The sequence below is a fragment of the Colossoma macropomum genome, unplaced genomic scaffold, assembly GCF_904425465.1.
Source record: "Colossoma macropomum unplaced genomic scaffold, Colossoma_macropomum, whole genome shotgun sequence".
Taxonomy (NCBI): Eukaryota; Metazoa; Chordata; class Actinopteri; order Characiformes; family Serrasalmidae; genus Colossoma; species Colossoma macropomum.
Genome location: NW_023494795.1, coordinates 30,986,828 through 31,008,221, shown reverse-complemented (window position 1 = coordinate 31,008,221; position 21,394 = coordinate 30,986,828). Strand labels below are relative to the sequence as shown.

At 39.9% G+C, this 21,394-nt stretch overlaps 1 protein-coding gene across 6 annotated transcripts in view; it reads left to right on the top strand.

Annotated features, from left to right (window-relative positions):
• Positions 1 to 21,394, top strand: part of col12a1b (collagen, type XII, alpha 1b) — a 91,951-nt gene that overhangs the window by 15,402 nt on the left and 55,155 nt on the right. For 3 of the 6 annotated variants that reach the window (XM_036582169.1, XM_036582168.1, XM_036582170.1), the window contains exons 13-23: positions 879 to 1,151; positions 8,398 to 8,667; positions 10,350 to 10,616; positions 11,530 to 11,722; positions 12,015 to 12,139; positions 15,433 to 15,582; positions 16,643 to 16,762; positions 17,170 to 17,334; positions 17,942 to 18,088; positions 18,953 to 19,095; positions 19,878 to 20,007. In XM_036582169.1, coding sequence (XP_036438062.1) covers positions 879 to 1,151; positions 8,398 to 8,667; positions 10,350 to 10,616; positions 11,530 to 11,722; positions 12,015 to 12,139; positions 15,433 to 15,582; positions 16,643 to 16,762; positions 17,170 to 17,334; positions 17,942 to 18,088; positions 18,953 to 19,095; positions 19,878 to 20,007 — 1,983 coding nt within the window. Of the gene's footprint in view, positions 1 to 878; positions 1,152 to 8,397; positions 8,668 to 10,349; positions 10,617 to 11,529; positions 11,723 to 12,014; positions 12,140 to 15,432; positions 15,583 to 16,642; positions 16,763 to 17,169; positions 17,335 to 17,941; positions 18,089 to 18,952; positions 19,096 to 19,877; positions 20,008 to 21,394 lie in introns of those variants that run through there. The other 3 variants (XM_036582171.1, XM_036582172.1, XM_036582173.1) reach the window with 3 other exon arrangements.

Genomic DNA, 21,394 nt, shown 5'->3' with positions numbered 1-21,394 from the left:
CATAATGTTTAGACTTTCTCCATATTGTGTATGGGGAAAAAAGTTTTTAGCTTGCCTTTCCTGCTTCCTCAAGATTTCAGCGTTTTGACATGAATAAACACTTTTCTTTGTGTTGCTTCCTGAAGGAATATGCGGAACATTTAGGAAGACATTGCGATCTTATCTAGTAGTCGAACACTATCTTTCATTAGGTCCACTGGACTGCTTTTGTTTCTTACAAGAAACAAGAGCCTGTGTTTGTGTCCAGCAGCATGAGACCTTGTCTGCCAGACACTTGCAGATCTGTGTGACGGTTATAACGGTTTTAATATTCTAACAAAAGCTCCTCCTTTCTTTGTTTTGGTGTGAAGATTCATTTAGATCTTTCACGAGAATCGACCAGTATAACTGATCAGCACCCTACATTACGTCTGTGGCGTACTGTCTGAGGGTTACCCAGTTGACCCAGTTCCATTTTTTTTTTTTGTGATGTAAATCTCTGACCTCAGAACAATTTTCATATTTAGTGCATCATGAAATGTTTACTGTCATTCAGTTAAATTAGTTTAGTATGATTCAAGATTACTTAAAAAAAAAACAAATACACAGATGTGGCTAAAGATACTATTTACTATTGAATATTAGTATAATTATTTCCAGCATTCCTAAATCAATGCAGTTGAATCAGCACCTTAAGCATGATGCATTATGGTGTATGAGTGCATTTTTATACTCCTACCAAGTTTAGTCGACTCCAATTTCCAGTATTTGTCTCTGACTTTATCAGTTTGCTTCCAGTTTTGAAAGGTGAAGGCTGCTCCTTAGAGTGTGTTTGAAGCCTGTTGCATTGTATTTTAGAGGTAGCCATGCATTATATCTGCTATGTTTATGACTTGTAGCACGAGGCTCTCCACGGAACCTGCGGGTGTTTGATGAGACGCTGTCCTCCATGCGTGTGGCTTGGGAGGCTGCTCCAGGCCAGGTACAGCAGTATGTGGTATCCTACCAGCCCACGGCAGGTGGAGAGATTAGGGAAGTGACGGTGAAAGGAGAGAACACCGAAACTCTGCTGAGAAACCTACAGCCAGACACTGAGTACCAGCTAGCCGTCAGAGCTCAATACTCCTCTGGCCTCGGCCAGCCGCTGGAGGGGACCGGCACCACTCTGGAAGGTAAGTGAAGAATATTAATGAAATAACATTTACACATGTTTCTTCTTTCTGAAGATGTGTTCTGTCAGCCAAGACATGTTTGGTGTCTGAAACTTGCTTTTTTAAATTTTCGCTAGAGGTTACAAAACTTATATACACCTCCAACATAAAGTTCTTAAATACTGGTTACGGTTAAATCGATTGTTATCCGATTTATATTGTTGTTCCTCTCTTTTATTCTTATTTTCCCGCCGGATTTTTGCTACATAACTCGTCCCACAGTTTTCGAGATATCAATACCGTTCCAACTCCAGATTGTCCGGTCTGATTGTGTGATGTGTGCTTGTATACAGCTTTTTGATCGGATGCATGGATTCTGTGTAGCAATGGAATTTTGAGGATTTTTCCACAGCCATACTGACCCACACTCCTCTGCGTGTCGTTTTATCATCCCTCGTTCCTTCTATAGAGTCCCATTCATTTTTGCCCTCATGCAAGCCCTATTATTTCCTTTGCCCATTAGCCACCAAAATGCATATACTCACTCAGGGCAGAACCCCAAGCTATAATCCACAGCCACACTGACCCGCGCTCCTATGTCTGTCGTTTGTTTATCTCTCCTTCCTCCCATAGAGTCCCATTCATTTTTACTCCCAACAAAGTCATAATCTTTCTTTTTCCCGACAGCCACCAAAGTAAATGTTCTCACTCAGGGCAGTGAGATATTGAAAATATTGATTCCACATTATTGAATGGTAGTGTACATGAGTTTTCCCTTTTTGTCGTAGAACAAGGAACTGTAGGTAACCTGCAGGTGTCTGAGGAGACCACAGACAGTTTCCGTGTGACTTGGGCGGCCGCTCCAGGCCCAGTGGTCAGATATAGGCTGACCTACAGGCCTGTCAGGGGTGACAGCGCTGCATTGGACTCAGGGCAGGTCCCCATGTTCTAATCCACAGCCATACTGACCCACGCTCCTCTATGTGTCATTTTTTCATCCCTTGTTGCTCACATAGACTCCCACTTATTTTCAGGAATGCGTAGCTACCACTTAGCAACTCCCTATAAAAGACTTAAGAAACACCTCATACATCATGGCAACTGCCTAGCAGTAACTGCATAGCAACACCTTAGCAACCACCTGGGATATCATAGCAACCGGTGCGCAACCATTCCGCGTTCTTTTATTGTTTTTTGTTACCTGAACAAATGCACAAAAGTATAGACAGAATTCACACGTCAATATTCCTGTTTTTAGTTATGCAATGTCCATTTTTCAGCAAGTTTATAGTGCAAAACTAAACTTTTTGCTGAACTCTTTTTTAAATATGCATTTGTGCAAGTGTGTGCAAGTGCATATTTGCATATGGGTGTGTCAATTTGCTGATAGTATATATAGTGGTTTTTTCAAGAGTACCTTATGAAATACAGCACTCATCAATATGTTTTCATTCAATTTTCATTTGTACATCACTGTGAATCTGAAAAGCTTCATCTGACCTGCACCTCCTTATTGACAAATTTCTGTCCATGTTGTGAATTCTAGTGACGAGGAACCTGCAGCTTCAGCCATTTATCTCTGAGACAGTTATTACTGTATTACTATAATACTGTTTCAATGTTGTACTAATGTTTCCAGTTTTCTTCAGAAAGACCAAGCAGTGTGTGTTTGACTGGCTATGGGCCCCAGGTCGGTTTCAAAGCATTTACCTTCTCATAGACAGGAATAACAAATAGACTGAGACGTCTGGAGGCACTGTGACAGCAGCCTCTCTGGAGACAGGAGCCCCAGGCATGTGCTTGGGGGCTCACCCGCAGACACTCAGCTACTGGATCTACTTAATGAAATAACCAGAACAAATCTGTACCCGTCTTGCTTAGCCTCTGTGCTAACTTGGGGGTCAGTGAACCATGGTATTGAATTGGGTGTCTGCGGAGAAGGGATTTTGAGTCAAGTTTCAGAGTTGACAGACAGGGTCATTCGGAGCAGGGGGCTGAGCTGTTGATTGACAGTGGCACTTATGGGCTGTCTGTCATGTTTAAAGGGACAGTTCGGTGAAAGATCAAATGCGCACCGTTTTTGCTGGAGATCAGCAAAGACGTGTTTGGTGTCCATAGTTTTCTGCTTTAGTTTTGTACAGAAATGACAAAGCTATTGCAACTAAGAAGTAAAACTAGCATTGTGCAAATAGCATGCCTAAATCATTACATACTTGCCTCAGCTGTGTTGAGTGGTTGAGTATTATCCACTCATTATGTGGATTTTTGACTTTGTATGACATACTGACTTCTATTAAAATGGGCAAAAGCACATGTTACATGGCATCTCCATTTTTATAGATAATATGTTGTACACTGTTACAAACCACAGAAGCAGACTATTTGAGATTACCTAACAACTGTTTGACTGTTTTAGGCAAATATGTAATGATTGAAGCATGCACTTTGCACACTGCTACTTGATAGCTACATTAGTCTTGTGCCTTTAGTGCAAAAGTAGACCAGCAAACCTCAGACACTAAACCTGTCTTGGATGATTGACTACTTTTAAGGTAAGTGCAAAACTTTGTACATTAGATTTTCTGTCATACTGTCGCTGTATGTGCTGTTTGTGAATCTTGGCTGAAGGGAGGCTGAATGTGTTTTGGGTGGATGGGTAGAAGACTAGGTGTCCTGTTGATGAACTTGCACGCGTTGCCCTTGCTTGTACTGCACCCACAGCTGAACTCTGGCTTGGGTGGAGCAGGAATTTGGCCTGGCCTGGCCTTTCCTTGTGTAGAGTATGTGTGTGTGGTGATGATAGTGATGGTGAGGGGGATGGGCTGTGGTTGTGAGTCATTTTCTCCTGATGCAGCATTACCTTGTGAAGACTTGCTTGGAATGCAGTGGACCTGTCCTCCATCCCTGTCTGATTGCTCCGTCGCCGACAGTCTGGCCTTTTTCCTGCCCTAAACTGTTTGTTTAACTGTGTGGAAGCAATTGAACCGGTGGCCATCAAATCCCTTTGATTATGACATATGTGTGATATTACAGCCTTCCTCCATCCATTGACAAACACAGAGAAAGCGCTGGGCTGGGCGCTCTCACAGATGCTTACACAATCCAGTAAACATGCAGCTGCTGGAACAGAGATGTAGTAGTAGTGCAACAAGGACAATGTAGGTTGCTTTAGAGATATTAAAAAAACCAAGCTTCCACACCTAACTAAAATAAGCAGAGTCTGTGACGTACTTCAGCCCTCCTGCACTGTTCGGATTATAGTGGGTGTTTAGTCGGGCTTTGACCTTTAACTCAATGGCATGTTGAAGCTTACTTAAAGGAGGACAGCTGGCATCTTCGCTGGACATGTGCAGCCTGCAAATGTGTGCTAAGATATTAGCACTCTGAATCTGTTCATGCTGTCTTGGCAAGGCACACTTATCAACTCCCTCTATAAGTACTTGCCCTGTGAGATGGGAGGACGTTTTTTCACATCTGTCCTCACCTTGCTAAAAATGGGAAATGCATTGCCAAACCTTTCTGAGGACTGAAAGACTTGAGCAATCGCTTTAGGATCCCACGTTAAAAAAAGAAAAGAACAAAGCAAAACCTGTGTGACATTATAATACTTATTACATTTTATCACTTCTCTGTGTAGAGATTTGTGATGGTCCTTTCATCCATGCAAGAAAAATATTTTGAGCTGAAGCCTCTTTTAGACTAGTGTAGTCTGCAGTTTTTTACCCAAGTTGAATCACCTCAATTTTCTGATATTTGTCGTTGACCTCACAATTGTGCTGAACCCCCATTCTGGTTAGTTCAAAGCTGCTTGGAGTGTGTTTGGAGACTTTACAGCATTCAAAGCTAATGGCTTTGAATCAGTTCTGAAAACTCATTGAGCTTTTGGAGAAGGACACAACTCGTGCAACTTTACTGCATGACTGCATAGACTCCCAGCTCAGTAAGTACATCATTTCACAAAGAAAACACCATAGAATGTTCCCAAACAGAGACATTCTCCAAGACATTCTCCAGCAAAAAAGCATGGTAGTGGTCTGGTTCAGAACCAACAAGGAACTTGAAATCAGTTCCCTTCTGACAGTGTGTGGTGAAAAGCACATAAAGGAATGGATTCCTAATTTAATTAAATTTCATACTTGGAAAGGAATTGAACCAAATCAAGAGAAATGAAGAGTTATCATATTAGAAGCTCAAACAGCCAAAGCATATGGAACGTGTTACCTGTGGAACACTTCAAAGCAGGGAGAGGAGGTCGTTCTAAAGGGAATCCTTGCTATTTTTCTCTTTCTTTTAGATGGATGGTTTCAAACAAAAGCAAAAAGGAGACAGATTAGGAGGGAAAAAAAGGGAGATGTGGAAATTAAATCAGTCTCAATCAGTCAGAGAAGAGGAGGGCCAAAAGGTGGCTTCCCGCAACAGGGTTTTCCACAGCACCTGAGAATCTTTAGCCAAGGATGACCCTTCCCTTTCTGGCATTTGTCAAAGCGCATAATGTGTTCAAGCTGGGCTTTGCTCTCTGGCTCTTAACCCCAGGGAAGTAATTAAAGCAAATACTGCATGCCTTTTCAGCACTTACCCTTTCCTGTGGTCAGCTCATGGGGGTAGACCTCAAAAACATATACTTTTGCTGTAAATTTATTGCATGTGCATAGCTTTGGGGTCTTGGGACTGTGATTTTTTTTTTTTGTCTGGAACACACTCCTGGGGCAGCTTGACATTTTGGAGGAGGCAGCATGTCTGAAGCAGGCTGCAGCAACCTGCTGGACAGTTCAAAGTCATTATGAACATCTTGTTCAAGATATCTGTAATAGCAAGTGACTGGCAATGAAAGGCAAGAGAAAGCTTTGAAATACAGCAAGAAATCTACTCACTTAGCAAGAATGTTTGATTCCACAAGACTTCACCCCTGCTTTATAACCTATATATATATATATATATATATATATATATATATATATATATATATAGTTGGCTCTGGGTTAAAGGAGTAATTTAGCAAAAAATGCTCACAGTTTTTCATTTAACCAAATGTGGTCAATCAGCCAAGATCAGTCAAGTGTCTTAAGTTTGCTTCTTTAATTTTGTGCTGTTGCTACAAGGCTAATGTAGCTAACAAGTAATGGAAGCATAGGCATAAGGTGAAAAAGTGTTTAAATGATATTTTTTGCCAAACAATTCAAAAGAAATGCTTTTGTGCCTTAGTATGCAGTGGCAAAATGGAGAGACAGGGAAAAGAAAAGAAAGTCTGGGAGGTGGCTAAGAAACTCGGGGCATCATAGCATGTGTCATTTTATAACCATTTTGCTTGTTTTTACCAAACGAATGCTTTTTGGAGAAAACGGCCACAGGATTGTTGGCAGGATTTTGGTGTGGCATATTCTATCCCTTTCTTTGCCTCCGAACACACACTCTTGAAGCTCTACAAAGGAAAAATGAGAAAATGAGAACTTGTAAGAAGGCAGCAGTGCTCGAGCCTGTGTGTGCTGCTGCTGCACATGTGCAGTTAAAATAAGGAAATGAAAATTACGCCAGAACTGGAATGACTGCTTAAGGGGAATATTGTGTGTGATAGATTGTTTTTGGCATTGCAGTTGGAAAGATTTGCTTTGACATCAGTTGTAGCTTGCTCGCTGATCTTTAAAATTAAACACACGCTTAAAGTAAATCTAACCTCCCTAGTCCAATTTGAAAAAAGGAATACGTCCTCATTTTCTTTTCCATATATTTTTAAGCGTGAAAGGAGATGTTCGCGTTGAACTGAGGGGATGTCACGTCTTTGCATTTAGTGGCCGACTCATGTAGTTTTAGCTGAAGCACAGACTTCAAAAGAGAAGGTCTCCTGCAAAATTAGCTGTATTGCCAGGCAAGTCCTTTAGACACTTGCGCTTGCATGTGAGAGCATATTGAAGCTATTCAGCTAGTTAGCTCATTATCAGCTGCGGCTGAATGGACGTTTTTGTAGGATAGGCTGTCTTCGTCATACTGGAGCACATTACCAATGAACATGGAAAAGAAATGTTGTTACTGAGTTGTATTGCACAGAGCTAGTGTAAACAAGCATGTAGAACAGTTAGAACTGTAGGCATGCTTAACTAATGAGCAGTACATAAATGGGCTAGTCTTCTTTCTGTGTAGATATAAATCTGAAGTGCTAGAGTGAGTTTGTTGATTGGTGCTGATTTCTTGGCGTTTGAACAATGCATATCTTTATCACTCTCCACGATGCACATTGTCACAGTTCTGCAGCATTGCAATGTAGTGATGCATTATTACAATTCTGTATGTAACAAGATTAAGTCGTATGTCCCTCTGGATAAGGGCATCTGCCAAATGATGCTAACTGATGCTAACTAATTGTCCATTCAACTTCACATTGCAACGTCTTATAAATAACACTGGATCAATGTAGGTCTAAGCTAGCATTCTCCTAGGTCTCCATTTATTGCCGTCTAGAACAGCACATGTTCGCTTTGTTCTGAACTGATGTCATACATTGAGGCCACACACCCTGATATTCTGTTTCCAGCTAATGTCCGTTACACCATATACTGGATATGTAGAGCAGATGTTTGTACAAAAAATCCTGACAGACTCCTGTTTACAAAACCATATGGCACTGGGTCTGTAATCAGCATGTATGTAAACCTAGTGCAGTATGCTCAAATCTCTGATCACAATAGGGATTTTACAGTGTAGTTACTTTAATCTGGCCATAATTATTGGTTTATTCGACATGTACATACCATTCTATGGAATTCTTGTGCTTCCACAGTGTAGGTGTAATGTTTATGATGCAATTAATTTATGCTATCTATAGTGCACCCTCTGTCCATGCACACCTGCTTGTATGACAAGAGGGAGAGGGGTGATGACGAGAAATGACTACTTGTCTGCTACAGATGTATCCAAACATATTTACCCCACGCCCCACCCCAAATATAGTCGATCAGCCAAGACATTTTTGGTGTCCAAAGTTCTTTAGTGGGGTAGCTTCTGATACTTGTTAGCTGACTTAGCCCTGTCGATCCAGTGTAAAACTAAAGAAGCAGATTTCAGGCACCAAAAATGTCTTGGCTTATTGACTATTTTTTGGGGTGAGGGAAAATTAAGATTTGATTCATCACTTTTCTGCTAATATATTGTGGAATTCTGATGAGATACTGCCATAATGTGTATTTGGAAGGAGACAGTACATGAAAACTATGAATTCCTAATGAACCTCTACCTTACTGATCTGTGCATGCATAATTGGTTTCTTTCTCCACAGAACTGGGCTCCCCCAGAGACCTGATAACCAGTGATGTGACAGACAGCAGCTTTATGGTGTCTTGGTCAGCTGCCCCAGGGAGGGTAAGGCAGTACCGTGTGCGCTGGAAGTCCCAGTTCAGCGATGAATCTGGAGAGAAGATGGTTCCTGGAGATGTGACCAGCACCCTACTAGAGGGCCTAAGCCCAGAGACACGTTACCAGGTTTCTGTTTTCGCCGCTTATGGCCTTGGAGAGGGAGAGCCACTGGTGGGAGAGGAGACCACTGATGGTATGTTATCTTTCTTAGGTATAAAATTCTTTTAATCTAATCTAAAAATCTGATTTAAATAAACCAGCAATTTAGAGTTTGAAAGAAATTTGTTGATATCATTAGTTACGTAGAGTTTTCTTATCAAATTTTTAAAGATGCTAAAAAATACAGAACATCTAGATTTTCATTTGACCAGCTTTCCTAACTCTTAAAATCACATGCCTGTAACGGATACTCCTACCGTCCACTTTATTAGGAACCCTTTCTTTGTAGCTCCACCCATCTGGTGTACAGTTGGAAACTGCACCCCATCTGTTAATGCACAATGTGTTGGCTATCCTCAAGTCCTTTATCAGTGGTCTGTTTCAGACCACAGAGTGGCCTTCAGCTGGATATGTTTGGGTGGTGGACCACTATCAACCTAGCAATGACACTGTCATGTGTCAAAAAATACCAGCAGCACCACTGTACCTGATAAAGTGATTGTAAAATAACAATCTTTAGTCAAAGATTCTTTTCTGTACAGAAAGTGCACATGAAGTAGTGAATGTGCTTTTGAGCTCAGGTTTTCGCTATATAAAATTGAGTCGGAGTCTCTGTGCCGTGGTGATTGTTCCTCAGTGGAAAATGTGAGATGATGGCTGTGGCCAGGGTGCTTGGGAAGGGAGGGGGTTAGCGTCACAGAAATGGAGTAAAGGAGTTTTAAAGCCATGCATCTGTGCACTGCAGCCTGTAATTTGGGCCGAATGTCTGAGATGGTGGCTAACAGGCTTTGGACACGCTTAGTTAAGGAGCGTACGTCTCGTCTCCTCCAGCTCCACACGGACACACAGGGGAACACATAGCAGCAGAAACTTGCATAAGGGAGGAATTTGACACAATACGAATAGATGTGAGGAAGTTTTTTTGTTTTTTTTTTTTCTTTTTTCTTTTTTTTTGCTGTCTTGTGGTTTTGTATCTAACTTAGCATCTTTTTGGGGTTCTTTCCTTCATTTCCTTTTGAAAAAAAGAGTCCCTGCACAGTATATTTGAATAGAGCTGATTCTGTGGTTAAGGATCCACAGGTCCACTCAGGTCAATCAGCATATTGCAAAGTTGGCCTGCAGTAAGTTTTCCATTCGTAAAAGTCCTCCCAGTAAAATCTTGTAGTCAGAGTATTTTCTTGGGAGCAAGAACAATTTGGAAAAGATTGCCTCTGTTTTTGTGCAGTGAAGAGGATGAGCAAAAAACATACATAGAATACATAGTTTCTGGTACCAGTGAACAGGAAATAAGGCTCCAGAGCTACTCATTGCAAATAATAATACAGAATGATGGAATTTCTCCTAAAGAAATAAACTCAAAACTCATGTGACATTTTATTTTATTCATATAGTTATTTAACAGGAACATTGCTGAGTTTATTATTATTGCGGAAGTTAATTTCATTTGCCGTCCCTGGACAATTTCAGAGGAGTACAACAAATATTTTAGTTAGCATACTGCAAAGATTGAAATGTCACAGTGCTAGAAAAAGACATTGCTTTTCTGTAGTCGTTTTCTCACTAAATCATAAATATAGAGAGAGCACACAGTGTAGTAGAGGAAATATTGTTTTTTAGCCAAAGATTGTAGTAATTTGCTCACTGAATACTAAATCAAGTGTACTTGTGTAAATCAAGTGTATTGCTTCTATTTTACACCACTTTTCCTTACACCAGCTTCTGCTGCAGCAAAAGCACTGTTTGTGTCTGATGAGACCGAAAGAACGATGAAAGTGACATGGCAAGCTGCGCCAGGTAGAGTGCTGAGCTACAGGGTGGCCTACTCTCCCCAGTTGGGTGGCAAGGAAGTGATCACCAAAGTGCCACATAACACAACCACAACTGTCTTGAAGCGACTGCAGCCCATGACCACCTATGACATCACTGTCCACCCCATCTACAAACGTGGAGAAGGCAAAGCAAGGCAAGGAGTAGGAACAACACGTACGTTTTTCAAAGCCCATAAGTCACAGATCTGTGCTAGTACTTTTACTGTGGGAGTCAGGTTGGCGTGTGTTTGTGTGTGTGTGTGATTGTTGACAGAGTGTGACATGCACTGTTTCTTAAATAGTTATGTACTTTACTATCACAATTTTTTGTCTTATATTTTCCAATAAAATGCTGTGAAATGTGGGAGTGTATTTACATTTACACAGTTTTCCCCTTTCTCCGGTATATATTCAGTCAGCCAAGATGTGTTTAATGTTGGAAGTTTTGCACTGGAGCTATGAGGTTGATGTATAACTTATACACTACCAATTAGTGTTGTATTGCAACTGCATGTCTAAATCATCACACACTTGCCTTCAACTGTATTGAGATGTCAAGTAATGTTAAATCGACTTGCTTATGTGTTTTTGACACCATATGGCATGCTGTTATCTATAAACATGTAGAAAATAGCAGCCTTCTTAAAGCTTAAATTTTGCCTATACTTTTGTCCATTTTTTATAGAAAGCAATTTGTTGTCAACCTCATAATCTTTGTAAGTTGTAATTCATTAACAACTCAGTCTAGGTTGAGGCAAGTGTGTGACAGTTTAGGCGTGCCGTTTGCCTGATGCTAATTGGTGGGGTATAAACGTCCATTACTGGTAAGCTTTTTTGCCCTGTAGCTGCATTGCCAATCTAAAGAGGCAAACTTCGGACACCAAACATGCCTTGGCTGATTGACTATGTTTGAGGGAAAATTGTCTTATTTTGATTCTTCTCCCAACTATCGCTTTAGGTTGCTTTTTGTTTTTGGGATTTGTGAGTGTCTGTTCTCTTGTTTATGATGTGGTACCAGTGTTCATGTGAGTCTGTTCATCATTGACATGCGCTCTGATCGCTGCTGCGGTCTCTCTGTTCTCATGCAGTATCGCCTTTCAAAGCACCAAGAAACCTGCAGACGTCCGAACCAACTAAAACTAGTTTCCGTGTGACATGGGACCCTGCACCTGGCAAAGTTCGAGGATACAAGGTCACTTTTCGCCCTTCTGATAATGAGCTGAACCTAGGAGAGCTACTAGTGGGACCATATGACAACACAGTTGTCCTGGAGGAGCTCAGGTAGGGTCAAAACCACTGAAGAGTTTTACTCATGTTTATGTTCAGTCTTTACTCTTACTGAAGCTGTGTTATTTGTACCTGATTCACTGAATCTGCAATGTATGCAGTTTTTACAGTCTGACGGTAATTATTGTGGAGTGATTTTAGTCCAGTATGAATCTGCAGTGTATATAATTTTTGAACTCTGACAGCAATAAAGTGGAGTAGTAACGTAGCGCGGTCTTATTTCTGTAGACCTCTTTTGGGTTTCTAATATTGTTGTTATGTTTTTTTGTGTTTTTGTTTTTCGCAGAGCAGGAACTAAGTACTCCGTGGCTGTGTTTGGAATGTTTGATGGAGGCCAGAGTTTGCCATTGGCTGGAGAAGAAAAGACTACCCTTGTTGACCCACCTGAGCCTCCACCCATGGACCCTCCTGGTAAAACCACTCTATCTGAGCTAAATACAGGGATTTAGAGACAATAGTTGCAGTACATCTTATGCGTTAAAGGAGTTAGACATCCAAATTTGCAAGGCTTTATATAAACAGCTGATGCTTACTTAGATGTAGCCCATTAAGGGTTTGTGGACATCTGGAACACAAAGAATGCATTACCGTCTACCTGACAAGCAGCAATCGAATTAAGGCATCCTTTGTTTTGCAGTGTGTATATTTGATAATGTATTTCTACGATTTATACAAAGCCATTCCCAAAAAAGTTGGGTGGGTATTTGAAATGCTAATAAAACAGAAAGCAGTGATTAGTAAATTCAATTTGAAATGTATAACACAAATTTATCATCTATACCTTTAACAGCACTCAATAATTGTTTGGGTACTGAAGACACAAACCGAACCGGATTTGAATTTTTTGCCGTTCTTCTGTCATACAAGTCTTCACCTGTGCAACCATGCAAGGCGTTTCTTGTTGTTTTACGAGCTTAATAAGACACACATTTTCAAATAGGTGACATTTCTGCGCTTCAGGCAGGCCAGTCTAGCATCCACACTGTCTGATTAAGAAGCCATACTTTTGTAACACTTTTGTGTTTTTAACACAACAGAATGTTTCTGTTGGCGTTCCGTTGGCGTCAGGTTGAAATCAGCATGGGTGTTGCTGAAAAAAATGGCACCTAAAAGGCAGCACATCTTGCTCCAAAATGTGTTCAGCATTAATAGTGCTTTCACAGATGTGCAAATTGTTCCCTAATACCCCCCATACCATGACAGAGCCTGGCTTTAAAGTCTGGGTGGCGTGTTTCTTTGTTGGCCCAAAGAACACAGTGTCCATTATTTCCATAAACAGTCTGAAAGGTAACCTCATCAGATCACAATACAGTGACGAAGGGTGTTTATTAACAACTTTTTGTCAAACTATTCCCGAGCCCATGGTCGTATCCATCCAGGAAACATGACGATTTTCAATGCATTGCCGTCTGAGGGGTCGAACGTCATGGGCATTCATTTGTAGTTTTTGGTTAGTTTGTACTATTTTCATTCAGATGCAGGTCAAAGTAGATTTATAAATCGCTGCTCTCTGCATTTTACCTTCTATCCCAGCTTTTTTGGAATTAGGTTTGTACTTTAGAGACTTTTGACTCTTTGTTGTTTTCATTGATCATAATTTGCCAGAGGTGGAAAGTTACGCCATGTTTCAGCATGAATGACACGATAGCCCTAAGCCCTAAGCACAGAAATAAGCATAAGAAGTGTAGCATCTATCATCTATAATCATTAAAACATGAATACATAAATGACATGATAACGCCTTGATATACAAGCATTTTGTATTGTCCTTCACTGTGCTTACTCTTTAATTCCTTAGTGCTGTAAGCAAGCATGATGGGAAAAATGCTCTGCTTTCAGTTAGAGCTATTAACAGCTGAGAGAGAGAGTAAGAGGGAGAGAGAGAGAAGGAAAGAGACAGAATTGGGGGGACAGAGAGAGAAAGAGAGCGAGAGAGAGATTTTGCTAGCCTCTCTTTGGTTCCAAGCCCAGCAGGCAGCTAGGAAAATGTTATGGTTCTGCTATGAGAGCCTAGAGAGATGCTGACCCTGGGCATAAATTCCCGCTGTTATAAAGAGCAGATATGGTGCCCTTATGTTCCATAACGTTCCATTGTGACTTTTCATCTCAAGGGGTGCCACAGCCACGTATAGATAAAGAGTTGCTGTTGGGCTAAATCAGTGGAAACAGCTCTCTGCAGGGGTGATCTGCTATTTTGCTGTTAATGACCAACCAGGAAACACTGGAGTGCATTTTCTTTTTTATTACCTCTTTTTTTCTAATGAAACCCTTATTGCCCTTATATAACCTTTTTGGACACAACCCGCAGAGATGAGCTAAAAACAGGGATTTAGAGATGCAGTACGTTTTGCGTCTATGGGCTTAGGATCCAAATGTATGAGGCTTTACTTGACATAAACAACCAAATTATTATTCTGCTGTACATCATTGTAATTCTACACCTAAAACTAGGGGTGATCTGAAAGGGCTGACCTCAGCATATTTAAATGGAACAATGTTGACTATATTGAGCATTTCCAGTTCAAGTTCTTTGTTAAGGCTGTTTCACCCCATTCTGCCATTTTCACATCACTGATATTGAGATGACATATTGTAGCATGTTTTCAGAAGCAATGTGTCTGCATTGTTAACCTTTTTAAAATGGAAAACAAAACAGCCCAACAGCCACTTGTAGTATCTGTGTTGTATATCAGGGTTATTGTGTGCAATACTCACTCAGTGCATTGAAAAGTGTGAAAAGAACAAATACTGTGCTCATATTAGACCAAAATAAATTTCTAATGTGGTGTATTCAACACTAAATTGAATGGCCATCTCTAAAAAGTAATCCAAAAATACTGAAATACTCCTAGAAAACATAAAAAAACATAAAATGAAGTGATTTCACTGTAGGTTTTTGCATTTTTAGTAGATGACAATCTAATAAGTATTTATTAAATTGGACTGGTCACATTGTATTTACATGGTGTAGCATTATTTACAAAAATACAATTGATCCATCTTTATTACCACATATTTTAAAGGATTTTAAAGGACTAGGAATTGGTCAGGACATCCCTATCTAAAACTGTCACACAGCAGGCAGGCTTCTTTTTTTCTGACTGAATGTAGTGGTGGATGATTCAGTGTGATATAAACTGTTTTCAATTGCAGAGACTCACTGGAGCATCAGTGAGTGGAGAAACAAAGTGGAATATCTCGCGCCACTTTGCAGGTGTCTGGAGCCATGAAAAAAAGAAACGTACGAAGAAGGAATGCACCATAACTCAGAAAGAGCTTTGCTCGTATTTCACTCGTGCAGAGACCCTCTTCTGTTTGCAGAGAAGGAAGCCATGTCAACTCCAGCTAAAATGGCCTCGGGGCCAGACGCCAGAGGGGACTGAATACAGCAGAGAAAGATGTGGGGAGAGGAAAGAAGATATAAATCTTTGTGCAAACTTCAACTGAATTCTTCAAGAAAAGAAATAAAACAAAAATTTAATCAGCTTGTGATATGATTATTAAGTGTGGCCATGCTAGGCATTGTTGTTTTGCCATTGGCCTTTGTATTGTTTGTCCTCTGCTTTTTGTTTTTCTTATTGGTTCCTCTAACATTTATCTTCCCTTTGAACTGAATCTAACTTCAGGGTTTGTTATTTGATTGGAGCTCAAGCTGTCTCTTGGCTTTTTCTCTCTGTGTGACTGGTGTCCTTCATCTTCCGTAGATGCTCAGTGTAAAACCACAGCCAAGGCTGATATAGTCCTACTGGTGGACGGATCCTGGAGCATTGGCCGCGTGAACTTCAAAACCATCCGCTCGTTCATCGCTCGTATGGTGGGCGTCTTCGACATTGGCCCTAACAAGGTTCAAATCGGTAAGGCCTCCTGTTGCTTTGGTGCTTTTTTCAGGCCATGGGACACTGATCCAACATTCCCCAGCAAACACCAACATTCTAATGATGGCAGTCAACTTTTAAGTGTTCCAGAACAAGAACTGACAAGCCAAATGTGAATGAGGGAGAACATACTGCAACACTTTGTGAGAGAACACTGAAGAACAGTGTGAATAAGAAAAAAACATTCTACAATAGTGTGAACTGATGAACATTTTAGAACAATATGAATGAATGCAGAACATTCTAGAATAATATGACTCGAAGATCATCTAGAACAGTGTGAATAAAATGAATGGAAGAAGAACATTCTGAAACTGTATAAATGAAGGAGAATATTTAAAAACAGTATGAATGGATGAAGAATAGTGTTTTAGAACCATGTGAATAAGTAAGAAAGTGGAAAACATTCTAGAACTGTGTAAATGGAAGAAGAACATTCAGAATCTGTGAATTGGGAAGAACCTTTGAAAACAGTATGAATAGATGAAGAACATTCTAGAACAGTGTGAATGGAGGACAAACACTCGAACACTATGCAGCAGAACATTTTATAACAGTATGAATGAAGGAAAAACATTCTAGATCTGTATGAATGAAGGAAAAAAATTCTAGATCTGTATGAATGAAGGAAAAAAATTCTAGAACTGTATGAATGAGGGAGAACATTCTAGAACATTATGAATGATAAAGAACATTTTAGAACAGTGTGAATGAAGGGCGAACATTCTAGAGCAGTATGAATGGAGAAGATCATTCTAGAGCAGTGTGATCAGCAGAAGAATGTTCTAGAATAGTATAAATAGGGTAAAATATTCTAGAGACTCCCACAAGCATGGCACCAGCCCAGTGTGTTGGGTTGGTTTGCTGGAGAAGGATGGAGTACTGTTAAAGAATGGATTTATTGCAAAGACAATAATACTTCTGGGCGCCAGATGTGAGAGCTTTGGTCTGGGCCCCAAATTGAGTTATTACCTGGAATTTGCAGTGGTGCTTCCCGTAAATGTGTTAAAAAATGAAATCTACCCTGCCTGATTCTCAGGATTGGCTCAGTATAGTGGAGACCCCAAGACTGAGTGGCATCTCAACGCACATCCAACCCGCGAAGCCCTCCTGGAAGCCGTGGCCAACTTGCCTTATAAAGGGGGAAACACCATGACAGGTATCACACCTTGCTTTATGTTAGCCAGTGGCTACAGTGTATATCTGAAAAAGTAACTTTAACTTTATTATAGAAAGAAAAAAACTTTCTTAATATCTGTTAATGTAACTAATGTAAAGACTTAAAATTAATTTTGGACCAATTTGTGCATTTATCACTAAATATTGAAACACAGCAAAGGACAGCATGTGTTTTCAAATATTGTTATGAAGTTTTGTTATGGTAGCGACTGATATAGAGCCATTCGAAATGTTGGGCTAGTTTTATCCAACTTTCCCTTAGAGGCATATAATAGTTCATTGCAAAGCATGTCAACATCTTTTTTGCAATGGTATGAATGGTAACTTTGATGACGAAAGTTTTGCTGAAGTTTTTTTTCTTTCTTCTTATGCCCTGCTCTTCAATAGGTCTGGCCTTGAACTACATCCTCCAGAACAACTTCAAACCAAATGTGGGTCTTCGACCTGACTCTCGTAGAATTGGTGTCCTCATTACTGACGGCAAGTCTCAGGATGATATCATCATCAGCTCTCAGAACCTGCGGAGCGATGGCATTGAACTTTACGCCATTGGTGGGTGACATACATATGAGCACAATTTCACATGTACCAAATTCATTGGTGTCAGTTCACTTTGTTGAAGAAATACAGTTGTTCTTGTTTGCCACTGGTGAATATTTAAGCTGTTTCTTAAAAGAATCTTTCCATAGAGTAGACAGACACACAAAAGAACTTTAAGCTATAAGTCAGTAAGAAATAACTTGTGTACAAATGTCTCTCCAAATGCAGTTCGTCAGCCAAAAATATTTGGTGTCTTTGCTTTGCTTCTTTAGTTTTGCACTGGTGCCATGATGCTAATGTATTTAACAAGTAATACAAGCTTATGTACACTAATTAGCATCATGCAACTTTGCATCAATAAATAATCTCAACTTTGCCTCATATGTACGTTGCATAGCTACAAACAGTACTAGCAGGCATCTTAAAGCCTGAATTTTGTCTGTACTCTTGTTTATTGTTAGATAAATGTTGTATAGTGATAAGTATGTGATGAATGCTTTAGCTGATAGAATTTAATTTACCACCAACATTCAGGGTATCTGTAATCTGGAAGTTCTGCTGTCATACCTTAATAGAGCATGGTTAGTCATTAGACACTCTGGTTGTGTTTGACACTCAGGTGTGAAGAACGCTGATGAGAACGAGTTGAGGTCCATCGCCTCTGACCCGGATGAGATACACATGTACAATGTTGCTGATTTCTCCTTCCTTCTGGACATTGTGGATGACCTCACAGTTAATCTCTGTAACAGCGTCAAAGGACCAGGTAATGTCTACATACATGTGCCATTTAAAAAATCCTCAAGATTAACACTGTATTATCTAAATTGTTATCTGCAAGACAGAGAGGCCTTTTCATTATAATTTGCCCCAGAGTACTAGGGACCCATTAGACAGCTAAGGTGTTATTATCATATCAAAAGCCAATGAAATATGAAGTATATTCCTACGCATTTGTTAGCTCAGTCAAAATGGTAGTGTTAGACAAAAGATCGCAACAATTTATTATATCCAATAACAGCTTTGAGGAATCATGTAAAAGGAGAAGAATACATTAAAAAATAGCCACTTTTTGCCATTTAAAGGTTAAGGTATGGCTTGAAGCTGTTTTCCGCATGCTACAGACTATTGATATTGGTAATAATACTGTTGTACTGTGTTGAATGCCAGACAGTTATTGGATTATACTTCCGAATGCAGATGCTGAGAACGATCTTCTACTGCATTGTTATAGAATAAGACTGTAAAGGGAGGCAAAGATCTCTAAATCAGAGTTGCATGGCTTGGCTGATCTGTGCTTCCCAACCACTGTGGTTGTTGCCACTCAAGCCTTTTTGCCAGTTTCTTTTTTTTCCCAAGTAGAATTTGCTGAACGTATAAAAGTGTTGCATCTCTATGATAGAGACTTTAGGTTGAGCTTGGAACCTTTTTGGAGGAAAACAGTAATTTAGCACAAAGTACAGAGGGTTACAGCGGATCCTGAAGCAGGCCTTACCAGCTGATATAAGGCCAACTTAGCCTTTTTAAGAAACTAATACACCTGGGGTAGATTTGTAGCTCACATATTTCTTAGTTTGAGAGCTGTTTGACACACCAGTTCACATTTTTCTGTTGCTTGCTCATAAACAAGACACAGGCCCAGGGACTCCAACAAACCTGGAGACATCGGAGGTGACCCATTACTCTTTCAGAGCCACCTGGCTCCCTCCCGATGAGCCTGTGGAGAGGTTCCGCATTGAGTATGTCCCTGTGGCTGGAGGCAAGACTGAAGTGGTGAGTTACACAGCAGTTCACAACTGTAACATCCTTCTTCGCACTTTGCACTCAATAACTACGAGAAGTTGAGAATTATTGATTTGAAAAAGTAAAAGAAATTGGCATAGAAAGGCAAATGTGGTATGTAGTGAAAGTTTTAAATCCATACTTTCAAAATTTCTTTGCTTGTTTCAGTGAGATACATGTGAGAAGTAATTTAACAAAGTGTAAGTAGAGAGTTTCATGGTGAACAGGCCATGGGGAACTAAGAGGAATTCACTAAGACTGTTCAAGAAAAGACATAAAACCACTCATACAAACAGCATGTTCTATGTTTGTGGAACAGCTACGTTATACAGATTTACAATGCCTGGTTTTTCCACCATATTCATATGTTTGAACCATTTTTTCTATTATTGGATACCATGGTTTTCCATAGGCCCATTAGAGACGTTGTAAAAATCAGGTTTTGCGGCAGGGCAAGAGCAATGTGTGGCATTGCTAATTAAATGTTACATAAGTGGTTACACATCGGTTTTACTCTTTATTGGATCTCTTATAGTGGAAACAGCTACTGTTATTTAATAGTTCAAATTCATACTGCAAACAGGAGGTCCAAGTGTGCAGTATATCACATATCAGTTTTCCCACACTGGAAAAAGATTCCAGAACTGTCCAGTTACCAAATGGCTATTGCCAAAATCATGAGGTCGTTTTTTGGTCATGTTATCTCTTTCTCATCTTCTATTATCCACATGTAGTTGCAAGTTGACAGGTTTATTTATTTTGATATTGCGCAGGTGTATGTGGACGGCGAGGAGAACACTGTGGTGCTGAACAACCTGACCCCCATGACCGAGTATGTGGTCAATGTCTTCTCTGTGATTGGAGATGACAGCAGTGAGCCTCTCAAAGGCACAGAAACCACCTGTAAGTTATGCAAACATTTACCCCTTTCTGCTGTTTGTCTAACTCACCCCAATTTCCCCACTCATCCTACTTTCAGTTACACAAAATAAACTCTTTACTGGATGAATAAACGCACATGTTGAAGTTGTCTGCTACTATGCAGAAGGATATAATATATAATGTATCATTTAAGGAGAAATATATTTACCAGAAGACAGATTTAGTGGTGTGGTTTCAAATATTAAAGGTGTGATAGTCAATATTTTTAATGTCTTACTATTACAGATTATTTGGACATATATGTAGAACTTGATGAAAAATACATCACAGATAGACTATTATTTACAGTAATCAGAGAGATAATTTTATCACTCAGCCAGCCAGATGAAACAATGTTTTTGTCTAGTACCAGTTTCACAGAGAGTCTCAAAGTGACAGAGCCATAGAGGAGATGTTCTCTTAAAGAACCACTTTTAGTTCCAAAATTTCATTGTAATTGAAATGCTGTTGCTATAACTCCCACATGCAGCAGCTGGAAAATTAGTGAGCGACAGAAATCTTTTTTCTTCATCCAGGCATGCAGCAGAATGTTGTAATGTCAGTGTAGTTATGAGCCGATAAAGAAAACTTTGGCAATTTTACATGATATAAAGTACCCTGAACGTTTTATATTGCCCTCCCCCATTTTATGGTTTGTGCAAATACTTTCTGATTATCCTAACTAGTGTGTTTATAATGACCATTACAAGACCTATCAAGGACCAGTATCATAAAAAATCACTTTCATTGTTTTGCCTTGAGCCACTTGGACGTGACAGTGTTCTTAGGTCATTGTGGCTTTCTTTATTGACACGTTTTTAGCTAACACTCCAGCTTGGATCATCGTTCTCCTGAGCAACCGCTGCTTGTAATGTGTGGCTGCATTTCTCACCACTCATGGGTTAAACCCTGTTGAAGTGTGTGATGTGGGCCTGAGGGCTGGTCACAGCATTCTTTGTGGATGCCCATTAAGCTGTGGTGCCAAGCCTCTTCACATAGAGTTAAAGTGTTAGATTCTTTTCCCTAAACTTTTCTCAGAACAGTGTTGTCTTCAGCAAGTGCCAGTGTCTGAAATTAATGTCCATATTCATGCAGGTCATCTATCTTGATCCAATGTATTCCCCGTTTGGTTCTTATGATTTCTTGGCACAGATCTCCACACTGTAAAAATGAAATATTGAGTCAACTAAAAGTGATTTTACAGTTTTATTACATTTAAAAATTTAATTAGCTGAGTGAGCATCACATTTCATTTGAAGGTGATTAATCTTCATTGAGTCAGTTAAGTTTGATGTGTGCTAAATGTACAAAATAACAATCCTAACAAAGAAGGTATTCACTGTTGAAATTGTTGACAGCTGCAATATCT